The 12,981-nt window shown below is 46.5% G+C and overlaps 1 protein-coding gene across 8 annotated transcripts in view; it reads left to right on the top strand.

The window, feature by feature from the left end:
* The window catches only part of LOC142491263 (uncharacterized), a 103,557-nt gene that overhangs the window by 64,815 nt on the left and 25,761 nt on the right, over positions 1-12,981 (top strand). For 7 of the 8 annotated variants that reach the window (XM_075593561.1, XM_075593559.1, XM_075593557.1 and 4 more), the window contains 2 exons: positions 7,772-7,843; positions 9,382-9,603. In XM_075593561.1, the coding sequence (XP_075449676.1) occupies positions 7,772-7,843; positions 9,382-9,603 (294 nt within the window). The remainder of the gene's footprint in view (positions 1-7,771; positions 7,844-9,381; positions 9,604-12,981) is intronic. The other variant, XM_075593555.1, reaches the window with a different exon arrangement.

The raw sequence follows: 12,981 nt of genomic DNA, 5'->3' as shown, positions 1-12,981 counted from the left end.
ATAGTTGGCGAAGCCGAGGAACCTTTGGATAGCCTTGAGGGAAAGAGGACAGGGCCATTCGAGTACAGCTTTGACCTTGGTAGGGTCCATAGCGAGACCGGTGTCCGATATGATGTAGCCGAGAAAGGAGGTAGATTTTTGGTGGAAATGGCATTTCTCGAGCTTAGCAAACAAGTGGTTCTCTCTTAAGCGCCGCAAGACTTGTTTGACGTGAGTAGTATGTTCAGGCATGGATCTGTAAAAAATTAGTATATCGTCCAGGTATACTATCACATGACGGTCCAGAAGGTCTCTAAAGATGTCATTGACAAAGTCTTGGAAGACTGCAGGGGCGTTACACAACCCAAACGGCATGACCCGTTACTCGTAGTGCCCGTCGCGAGTATTGAATGCTGTCTTCCATTCGTCTCCTTGTCTGATTCTAACCAGATTATAGGCGCCTCTGAGATCCAGTTTGGTGAAGATCCTAGCTCCTTGGAGTTTGTCAAATAATTCTGCTTTCAACGGAAGGGGATAGCGGTTCTTTATGGTGAGTTTGTTGAGACCGCGATATGCAGGGTCTGAGGGTTCCGTCCTTTTTTTTGACGAAGAAAAAACCTGCCCCAGCAGGTGATGAGGATTTTTGAATGAACCCCCTCTGGAGATTCTCCTGGATATATTGTCTCATAGCCTGGGTCTCAGGTATAGATAATGGGTATGATCCTCCTCTCGGGGGAATGGTACCGGGTAGAAGATCGATTGGGCAATCGTACGCACGATGTGGCGGAAGTTCCTCTGCCTGGCGTTTGTCAAAGACATCGCGAAAATCTTCATATATCCCCGGCAGCTGTATCCTGTTAGGATCCGTGACCTCCAGACCTGCCACTGCCTTAGGAGCAGACATGCAATGTTCCAAGCAATAGGAACTCCAACGTAGAGGCGTGGACTCTGTCCAGTCAACGACTGGATTGTGGATCTGGAGCCACGGGAGTCCCAGAATAACGTCCGTGGAGGGAGTGTGGATAACATCCAGTGTTATGGTCTCGGAGTGGAAGTCACCGGTCGAGATCTTAAGGGGCACAGTTTGCAAGGAAATGAACGCGGGCTGCAAGGGTTGTCCGTCGATGGCTTCAAGGGCTACCGGTCGATCTTTGGGTACCAACGGTATCCTATTCTTGATTGCGAACTCTTGGTCAACGAAGTTTCCCCCTGACCCTGAATCCAGAAAGGCCCGTGTCTGTACTGTGAAGGTCTCATCGAATATGAAGATGGGTAGGTAAATCCTAGTAGAGGGTTGAGGAGGGGGAAAGGTTGCAGTGCCCAGCGTGATCCTCCTTATACTTACTGGGCTTTGGCGTTTCCCGGTTTAAGCGGACAGTTGATCACCAGGTGTCCGTTATTGCCGCAGTAGAGGCACAGCCCCGCTCGTCTTCTCCGTTGCCTCTCGATAGGCGAAAGACTAGTCCCTCCCAGCTGCATGGGTTCGTCTAGAATGGGAGTTGTGGAGAGTAGAGGACCTATGGTGGAAAAGGAGGATGATTGTATACCTCGAGGGTGTTTGTTTCTCTCCATCTTTCTCTCTTGGAGACGCTGATCCATACAGATGCACAGGTTTATGAGATCTTCAAATCCAGCGGGGCGATCAAGAGATGCCAGTTCGTCCTTCAGACGTTCGGACATGCCCTGCCAGAAGACTGCAGATAGGGCCTCATCGTTCCAGCCGGTCTCCGTAGCCACCGTCCGAAAATCCAGGGCATAGCGAGCCACAGTATGGTCTCCTTGGGAAATATTAAGCAGAGTAGTTGCGGCGGTAACCTTACGCCCTGGGGTGTCAAACACTATTCTGAACTCGGCGATGAAGAGGGCGAGGTCTGAAGTCAGATCGGGATGTTGCTCCCAGATAGGAGATGCCCAGGCTAGAGCGGCGTCAGTCAGCAAGGAGAGTATGTACGCGACCTTTGATCGTGAAGAAGGGAAGTGAGAGGGAAGCAGCTCAAACTGTATGGAGCACTGGTTCAGAAACCCCCGACAACCGTTGGGATCCCCTGCATACCGGTTGGGCGTAGGTAGTCGTGGCTCAGAGGTACACTGGCGACACAGTTTATCACACTGCGGCCAGATCCGCAAGCCGGGAGATTTCCCGGCTTGCTAGTGGCCGCCCCTCGGCGTGCCGCGCGTCATAGACGCGCGGTCACGCGTCTTCGGGAGCGTGCGCCCCCTGCACGCGCGTCCAGGGGCTCCCCGAGGGAGCCCTGGTGTCCCGCGATCGCGGGACAGCGGCAGGGGGTTCCGGGGGACCCGGCGGACCCGGCAGCGGTAGGGAGAGCGCCCCGATCGGAGGGCGCTCTTCCGCTGCTTCGGCGCGCGCCCGTCACTCTCGGGCGCGTGCCAGGCTACTGCTGCGGCACAGAACGGGCAAATGCTCGAATAAACTGTGCCGCAGCAGTATGCGTCGTGAGAACGGGAGTGGTTGCGAGTGGGGCGGTGTTGGTTGTAGATAAGGTCAGGCATCTAACTTGCTCAGTAAGGGTATCAACGTCTTGCTTAAGTTGGGAGACTAGTTGTTCCTTAAGTGTGAACGATGCGGTAAGTTGCCGGAAGCATTCCTCATGTGTGTCTAGGCGTCGGGCCACCTCAGCGGCGTCCATGTTTGTTTGGCTGAGCATATTGTCACGCTGCGCTCACCACAAACAGGACGGAAGACCGCGGGGCTGAGGTGGGGATAGAAAGACACCGACCCACAACCACGCAGTCCTGTCCGGAATGCGTAGTCCAAGTCGTACAGCGTCGTAGGGTTGGAGAGGTCAGGGTACTTGCCGTATTCCAGGGTTGGAGAGTAGAGGATGGTAGATTTTCGTAGCCAAGGTCCAGGGTAATAGAAGGTAGAATGGTCGAGGGACGAAGCCGGGGTCAAAGCGCTGGAGAGTGTAGGAATCCAAAGAACAGCCAGGATCAGGACAGGAGAGAACAGACAGGTAAGGCCAAGCAAGGTTCAAGACAACTAAACAGCAGCGGTGAGCACAATGCATAAACAGGAGTTTATGCTCAGCAAGGAATGACAGACAGGAGCAGGTATATAAGTGGGAAGGATCCAATTACCTTGCAGGGGTGTGATCCGGTCCTCCAATGGTGTCCGGGAGGCAATAATCTGAAACAGCCTGCAGGTCAGGCTTTCCTGGTGATTAGTTGAAGGTGGTCCCGTGGGGTCCGACGGCGGAGCACTGCTGTTTGAAGAAATTCGGGGCTGCACACCAGTTCCAGTTAAAAATCGATTTATTGAGTGGTCATCTGAAGTGTACAGCAAGCACTCTGACGCGTCAGATGACCACTCAATAAATCGATTTTTAACTGGAACTGGTGTGCAGCCCCGAATTTCTTCAAACAGCAGTGCTCCGCCGTCGGACCCCACGGGACCACCTTCAACTTACCTGAGATGCAGGCGTGACGCACGCACACTTCTGAGTCTGAGCAGCTGTTCCACTGAGGCTCCATCAAACACTATGGGTATGTACTTTGGTTTTCAGGGGATTTAGACAGTGCCTTTATGGTATATATAGAGTTCTGTGTATTGTCTCCAGTTATACCTGTACACCTACTTGTATTATAATATATAGAGCCTCACACAGCTTAATATATGCTCATATGACCAGACGTATGTTTAATTGAGATTTCAATCAAGTCATTTCCACACACAGCTGAGCCCTGAGGATTGGGATTATTTCCCATACACACAGCTAACCTTTCCTGGTGATTACCCTGGTTGCCGAGCAACCCGCGTGCGTGCGCGATGCGCGTCGCGGAGCGCTGACGTCACGCGGGCGTGCGGCCGAGTTCCCTCCCTGTGGGAGGCGCCGGCAGCTCCTTTCCGAGCGTGCATGTACCGCCCTGGCAGTGCGTGGGCGCATGGGTCCGCCGTGTGACGCGTCAGCGTGGCGGTCTCCGACCGGAGTTGCGGCAGATGTGACAACAGCTTGAGGGTAGCTTGGGAGAGTGAACAGCTTGAGGGTAGCCTGGGAGAGTGTACAGCTTGAGGGTAGCCTGGGAGAGTGTACAGCTTGAGGGTAGCCTGGGAGAGTTGACAGCTTGAGGGTAGCCTGGGAGAGTGGACAGCTTGAGGGTAGCTTGGGAGAGTGGACAGCTTGAGGGTAGAGTGTGCTATGGGGTCTGCGTTATGCAACAAATATCCTACCAAAGGTGCAAAAAGGTGAAACAAGTGTTAAGTGCTAATAGGAAAGTCCTGAAAGGACGAGTAATGTTACACAGATATCTAGCGAAACTCTAGTGATATTTAAGTGGGGTCCCACCCAAAGGAGGTAGTGAAACGGGCATCCTAAAAACCAGTTTAGAAACAAACTGAAGGCCCATAGAGTAGTAAAGTTATGTTTATAAGCAATTAAAAACGGTTATAAACACTCACAAAAAGGTAGTTGGTACAGGCACTTCGGTACTAAGATTGACCACAGGAACAGAGGCACTTTGCTCGTCTGCTTGTTAGGGTTGTGTGAGTCTCAGCCCTCCTCCTTCTCGGCGATCTGTTTCACTTCCGCGTCAGCTGCCTCGTGACGTCGGCGCGTGTCATCGATCGGGGGTTGGACTACGGGTAGCCTCCAGCACCTTCTTCAAACTCGGCACTCAGGAAACTCTGCAGTCTGCGTCTTCTCAGCAACTTAGTGTAGGTTCACAACACACAATAGCAATAGCAACCAAAGCAATGTCAGCCCTACGCGTTTCAAGGACAATGTCCTCTTTGTCAGGGGAACTTTCATTGCTGGTTGCTTACAGATAGTATAGATAGTGCATTCATTAATTATATAATGCAATTAGTTAATTAATTCAGTGCCAGTTTAGTGTATGTTTCCAGTGTCCCCATAAGAATACAAATATAAATTAGACAGGAAATACTGTTAATATTGAATGGTCAATAGATAAGGGATAAAAGAGGAAGAGAAAAAGGGAGAAAGGGGAATGATAAAAATTCCATTCTTAAAAGTTCCGATCGAGAGAAGGAGGAGGGCTGAGACTCACACAACCCTAACAAGCAGATGAGCAAAGTGCCTCTGTTCCTGCGGTCAATCTTACTATCGAAGTGCCTGTACCAACTACTTTTTTGTGAGTGTTTATAACCGTTTTTAATTTCTTATAAAAATAACTTTACTACTCTATGGGCCTTGCGCTTTTTTCTTTTTTTGTTTCCCATTTATATAGCGTCTTATATGCTTGCCATGGATAAAACGTGCAGTTCCCACGAAAACTAACCTACATTGAAAGTAAGCTCAGTGTGATGCCATTTAAAGCACATTACCAACCTGATTTTAGTTTTGATGCACTAATTTTTATTTTAAAAGCCCAAAGCCTGCAGTAGATTATTCACCTGGTAACTAGGAGAGCCTAGAATTAATACCGGCACTAAAGAGGTGAATGAGATACAAAAAAAAAATCACTTTATCCATGGCGATGTCTTTGCTGATATTTAAGGTCAGTGACCACATGCAACTAATGCAGTTACCCAATGGCCATAAATTAAAGCCAGTAAAAATTGAAGCCTTAGTACAGGCCTGCACAATATGCAGCCCGTGGGCCACATGCGGCCCGCTGGGACTCCCTGTGCGTTCCCCCTCCACTCCCATTTTCCCTGCCAAGGTAGGGAAGGAAGGAGCGTGCTCCTGCAATTTGAGCGCGCTCCAGCAGTGTGACGCCCCTCCTCCAAGCCTGAGCATGACATTCTCCCCCATCCCCCCCCTTCGAGCCCGTACCAGCAGAGTGATGCGCTCTAGCAGTGTGACTTCTGGGGTCTTCTGCTAGACCGCGTTTCATACTAGTACTAGTAGCTGCACGGCCAATACCTCCCGGCTGAGGCCGCTTCTTCCGCCACCGCGATCAGGTAGGCATGGGGGGGGGGGGTTGATGAAGGGAACTGCTGAAAGGGACTGGGGGAGATGATGAGGGGGACTGCTGAAAGGGACTGGGGGAGATGATGAAGAGGGGACTGCTGAAAGGGACTGGGGGAGATGATGAAGAGGGGACTGCTGAAAGGGACTGGGGGACATGATGAGGGGGACTGCTGAAAGGGACTGGGGGAGGTGATGAAGAGGGGACTGCTGATAGGGACTGGGGGAGATGATGAATGGGGGGGACTTCTGAAAGGGACAGGGGGAGATGATGAATGGGGGGACTGCTGAAAGGGACTGGGGGAGATGATGAAGAGGGGGACTGCTGAAAGGGACTGGGGGTGATGATGAGGGGGACTGCTGAAAGGGACTGGGGGAGGTGATGAAGAGGGGACTGCTGATAGGGACTGGGGGAGATGATGAATGGGGGGGACTTCTGAAAGGGACAGGGGGAGATGATGAATGGGGGGACTGCTGAAAGGGACTGTAGGAGATGAAGGGGACTGCTGAAAGGAACTGGAGGAGATGATGATGGGGGGGACTGCTGAAAGGACTGGGGGACATGATGAGGGGGACTGCTGAAAGGGACTGGGGGAGATGATGAAGAGGGGACTGCTGGAAGGGACTGGGGGAGATGATGAAGAGGGGACTGCTGAAAGGGACTGGGGGAGATGATGAATGGGGGGGACTGCTGAAAGGGACTGGGGGAGGTGATGAATGGGGGGACTGCTGAAAGGGACTGGGGGAGATGATGAAGAGGGGACTGCTGAAAGGGACTGGGGGAGATGATGAATGGGGGGGACTGCTGAAAGGGACTGGGGGAGATGATGAATGGGGGGACTGCTGAAAGGGACTGGGGGAGATGATGAAGGGGGGGACTGCTGAAAGGGACTGGTGAAGATGATGAGGGGGTCTGCTGAAAGGGACTGGTGGAGATGATGAAGGGGGGACTGCTGAAAGGGACTGGGGGAGATGATGAGGGGGACTGCTGAAAGGGACTGGAGGAGATGATGAAGGGGGGATTGCTGAAAGGGACTGGGGGAGATGATGAGGGGGACTGCTGAAAGGGACTGGGGGAGATGATGAAGGGGGGACTGCTGAAAGGGACTGGGGGAGATGATGAGGGGAACTGCTGAAAGGGACTGGGGGAGATGATGAAGGGGGGACTGCTGAAAGGGACTGGGGGAGATGATGAAGGGGACTGCTGAAAGGGTCTGGGGGAGATGATGAAGGGGGACTGATGAAAAGGACTGGGGGAGATGATGAATGGGGGGACTGCTGAAAGGGACTGGGGGAGATGATGAGGGGGACTGCTGAAAGGGACTGGAGGAGATGATGAAGGGGGGACTGCTGAAAGGGACTGGGGGAGATGATGAGGGGAACTGCTGAAAGGGACTGGGGGAGATGATGAAGGGGGGACTGCTGAAAGGGACTGGGGGAGATGATGAAGGGGGACAGCTGAAAGTGACTTGGGAGATGAAGGGTGCTGGGGGAGATGATGATGATGAGGGCTGCTGGGGGAGATGATGATGATGATGAGGGGTGCTGGGGGAGATACGTTGTTTTGTGCATTTTTTGTATGTCTGCGGTCTCACCAAATAAACCCCATTCCATTCAAGAATGTTGTCCTGCCTAGTATTTTAAATGTAATTTTGTTTCAAGTAAGCATCGTAAATAAATGTATAATTTTGAATAATAAATGCTGTTTTACCCGTGCGGCCCAAATCTGTTTTCCTTGGAGCATTTCGGCCCTTCTCACTCTACAAGTTGTGCAGGCCTGCCTTAGTACATATCCTCACTCCCAGATAAAAGTTAAAAAACTAAAATATCATAGCTATAAAACAAGTGCAGTATATGACACCTCAATATGTGTATTTTTTACATTTGTTTATCCCTTTATTTAGGGTTCAAATGCTTCTCCCACATAAGGTTGAGGAGCATAGAGGAGAGACAAACAATAAGGGTGTGGTAAAACCATAGGTGAGAAAAAGTCAAAGAGAAGAACTTTGCCTTGATACACAAACCTCTGTGTCAGGTGAACATGCATCATATCAGGCTGGAACCTCTTCATCAGTTTTTCATCTTACAAATAGCAAATTTTATACTTTGAAGTGTTGGATTATTTTCTCTAATGGTAGCAGTGGGACTGTACCTGAGAGAGCAGAGGCAATGTATCACATTCTGCGTCTCTGCCCAATTTGCACCTTGGGGAGAGTCAGTAGGAGGAGTTGGGGGGAGTTACATGGTGCACAGATTATAATGAGATGTATCACATTCTGCGTCTCTGCCCCAGCTTGCACCTTGGGGAGAGTCAGTAGGAGGAGTTGGGGGGAGTTACATGGGGCACAGATTTTAATGAGATGTATCACATACTGCGTCTCTGCACCAGCTTTCACCCTGGGGAAAGTCAGAGGAGGAGTTTGGGAGGAGTTACATGGTGCACAGATTAAAATTAAATGTATCCCTCTAGGGACCGAAATGTCAGGCCTTTGTGCAATTTGGATGCAATTAAAAAAAGTTGGCTTTTACTTAGTGTTGTGCCGGTAATATAGATAATAACTTGTGATCTCATTTTGTTTTCTCACATATATGTGTATGTATATTTTTATGCGCACACCCTGTTGCAGAATCTTTAAGTCCCAGAATAAGACCGTAAACATGATTCTCTACACAGGGTTTATTTACAGGGTTAAATTATATACCAACATCCCCATCGTCCCTTTAAGTCAAACAAAACATAAAAATACCATCTACTCTCTTTAGGGAAAACTAACTACACCGTAGCTTTAGCCCTTACTAATGGATGGCCAGCTAAGCTGGTTAACACCTCAAAATAGGTACAATTATATCTAAATACACATTCTCTGCACACAGCAATATAGAGTTTCTCTTATCTGTTTCTGTTGGGGCTCCAAGTAGTTCCCTCTGGACCATGCGAGAGTTCAGAGAATCCCTCCTCTGTAATTCTAACTTTGTGGATAGGGTATCCCTGCTTCGTGCGGTCTTGCGTCCTTCATTCTTCCTTTTGGTATTAAAACCCAGGCAGTCTCAGCAGGCTCCGGGACCACGTCCAGCGAGCCTAGGGGACTGTGTCATCCAGCTTCACCTTGCTGGGGAGACCTCGTTCTCCCCTCCTTCTCTGAGAAAAAACAGCCTTGCAGCTCTCTCTCTGTCTTTTACACTCCTGCTCACTCAGGAGACCAGGCTGATTAGCTGCTCCTGTGGCTAGCGTTTCCAGGGGAGATTAACTGCTTGTATGCTGTAAATCTATACAAGCTGTACTATTTCAGAACCTAGAGATAGGGATTGTATCAATATATATATGTATTTCATGGAGTGCATCAGGTGGGTCCAGTTAGGCCCCACAAGTCCGTAGAGCTGGCAGATACAGGAGTCTGCCCAAAACAAACATGGCCACACAGTCCTCACAAACAGTCACGTAACCAACTGCGCAATCACGAAAGTATGTTTACTATGTCACAAACCTCGCCCCCTAACAACCCACCAATCGTTGCAGATCAGGCACTGAAAACCCTCAGGCTGGAGTTCCACCACAGATAATGTCCGCTCTGGCTGACGAGCCCACCAGCAAGCATATGGTGAGAGCTGGGGACATTAATGCTGCACCAGCCCAAGATGGAGAGGTGACCAGAGCCCATGAAAGAGGCAGGGCCCGGAGAAACCAGAACCAGGGATCTGGGAGTGGTATACATAGAAAACAAGACCCTCGTGATCTGTGAGATATCTTATATTTCTATTCTACTCTATATCTTATTATAAATATACATCCAATATGCTGTATATACAGAAGAAACATACATTATTGCACCTGTTAGCACAAAGCGTTGTCTTTACGGTGGTGGGGTATTTAACAGTAGTACTTTTAAAAACAATGGGCAAGTAGATAACACACGTGTTATTTAAGGCGTTATTTTGTGAGTTCACGTTTAATGGGGGTAATAACATCTGCTACATCTGTGTGGAACTATATATCTCATAGCAAATTAGGCAGGCACCCCATCATTGAAGAATATAGGATGTATTTCTCCATTTGGAGCCAAAATATCAAAATTATTGATACTTTAACTTATGGAGTGCCTGCCTATTTTTGTTATGATGTATTAGTGACCTGTGTAACAAGGCAATGTCCGTACCCACAACAATCTGATCACTTAGAAGTCTGTAGAGTGCCCTTTTCCTATATCTGTGTGTGTATCCAGTATGTATTGTACGAGAGGGAGAGGGGGGGGAAGAAGAGAGTGGGAGAGAGTGGGAGGGAAGAAGAGAGTGAGAGGGAGCGAGTGGTAGGGAAGGAGAAAGGGAGGGAAGGAGAGAGATAGAGAGTGGGGGGGAAGGGGAGAGAGAGGAGGAGAGGGAGAGAAAGAGAGAGGCAAAAAACAAAGGTCCACCACACTAATACTAGACAAAGAACCAGTGTGCTTGGAAACGTGTCGCTATTTCATCATTTGGATGGATAAAACTGTTTTTATTCCTAAACTTGGAGAGTGCGGTGGACCTTGGTTTCCTGCATACTATTATGGAACTGGGGAGGTTTTCCTGCTCCGGCCACTGGCGCCCCACGGAGATAAGAAGTGACGTCTTTTTTTTCCTTATTGTGATTTTTGTTTCTATTTTTGAGGGCCCCAATATTTTGTTATTTTTATACGGTATATATAATATATACACACAGCCCTTTAAACTGTGCCTGTGAATATTTATATATATATATATATATATCAAAACTGGAAGGCAGACACACATAGTGTCTATCTATCTATCTATCTATCTATCTATCTATCTATCTATCTATCTATCTATCTATCTATCTATCTACAGTATCTCTACCCTGTACGATGAAACCAACTGCCCAATGCAGTGTATATATATATATATATATATATAAGAGCAAAAAATGTAGCGCCAAAAACAGTACCGTGATATATTTAGTGATAAGTGAACTATAGTTCCATCAATCAAATGAATTGTGTAAATAATGCTAAAAGTGCATATATTAATGTGATAAAAATTCTAACAACATATAATTTGTGAACAGTATTGCCTAATAAACTATACTAAAACACAACCAAATTCCTATACATAAAAAGTGCAAAACGTGCTGAACGATAGAAAAAAAAAAAAAGAAAATAGTATAAAAAAGTCCAACCAGTCCTTCAATAGTTAGTCCATAATGGTGGGTATTCGGTGTAGATAAAGGGGTCTTCGGCTGCTCTCACACAGGGTTAACCACCTCCACAAATATCTAAAAACAGAAAAAGAGTGAGAGCGCACGCCCCATAGCATAACACTGTATGTTTATTATAAAAAGGGGGAAGGAGGATGGGGGGTGGGGGGGATTGGAAACGCACTCACAAGATTAAAATATAAAAAATGCAGTTTGTGATTTCATATCACCACCATCCGGTTCTGCATACGGTATAACGTCTCTGTAGACTCCTCCAGGACTGCCAGACGTGTTCACCATGAACCAGGTATCAGGGGGCTCCGTTCGCCGTCTTTATGCTGTCCCGAAATCAGCTCTCCACTTCCAATGGCCGCTTGTAGTATGTCCACGCTTGGTTTGGCCTCGTGCGCGTGCGCAGCGTCGTCGTGACGTAATTGCGCTGTCAGTTTTCCCTGACGCGTTTCGTCACCAACGGGCGACTTTCTCAAAGGGCTGATGATGTGTGGAATCAAGTCCTGCCCTCTTATAGCCAGTCCGTTGCTAGGGTAACCCGTAAAGGGTAATTATATATACTCTCTCCTGCTGGGAAGCTGTTATTGATTTAAGCACCAAATGTGTACACAACTAGCTATACAAAGGCTAAATAGGGACTATTATACAGGGGGATTCGACATAGAATACATAAAGGATCTCAATAGACATATTTTTGTGATAAGATGAATATGCTGAAAGCTTAAAATACAAAGTAAAATATAAATAAAAATGCACATAACACATTTATACCTACAATTCATTGATATCATTAATTCATTAGGTTACAATGTACAATTTTTAGACTGATTTATATTTAATATCCTAATAGAAAGGCTAACATAAAAATTAAAACATAAAGAGGATTGTATATACTCCTAATTATTATCAATCCTTCTATTGTACATTGTATTACAAGATATATATATATATATATTATTATAAAAGATATTACATAAAATTAAAAAATGAATGAAATTAGGTACATGATGACAAATAACAATTGTAAATAGAACAGGATAACCCAAAATTCCTGATTTAATAGTCGTTATATATGTATATGCTAAATAGTATTGTTTCAATTAAAACAGCATAATCTTGCATATTAAGCTAATGAATTTTCTACATTAGTTTAACTAGAACAAGTAGCTATATCAACGTATAAGGTCCGCATTTTTAAAAAATAATATAATATATTTCTATATATATATTATTTGATATTATTATATATTATATTGAAACCACAGATAAGCTTAAAGCTACGTGATATTACTAGTGTGCTTTTTAATACCCTGATGTCATGTGCTAGATAGGCAATTTGACACATCTCTAACAATATATACTAAATAATTATTTCAATATACACTATACTCATTATATAACATTTATACACAGATCAATAATGTTATACATATATATACATATATACATACATACATACATACATACATATATATATATATATATATATATATATATATATATATATATATATATATATATATATATATATATATATATATATACTAGCGAGGGAGAGAGGAAGAGTTCAAGGATTTGGTGAATTTTGAGTGACTGTGATCATATCCTACCATGATGTGTGTATATATACCGTGGTATTAAATAAATGGAACTAATATTAGCCTGTTGTGGACACTTCTTATGAATTTTTAGGATATATATTCCTTGATAAACTTAATTGTGGTTGAATTAATGTGGATATTAGGAAATGGGGAGGAGGGGAAAAAGTGGGGGGGAGGGGGGGAAGGGGATGGGAGGGGGGCAGGGGGGGGGGGGGTAAGATAGGGTGAACAAACACTGCTTGGATTGTGGGAGTGTAGGAAAAAGAGTCCGAGGGAAGAGAGCTGATGACTGGGTTCCCTTAATTAGAGCGACGAGAGT

The sequence above is a fragment of the Ascaphus truei genome, chromosome 3 (assembly GCF_040206685.1).
Source record: "Ascaphus truei isolate aAscTru1 chromosome 3, aAscTru1.hap1, whole genome shotgun sequence".
In the NCBI taxonomy this organism is placed as follows: domain Eukaryota; kingdom Metazoa; phylum Chordata; class Amphibia; order Anura; family Ascaphidae; genus Ascaphus; species Ascaphus truei.
This window is presented reverse-complemented; position numbering and strand designations above follow the sequence as displayed.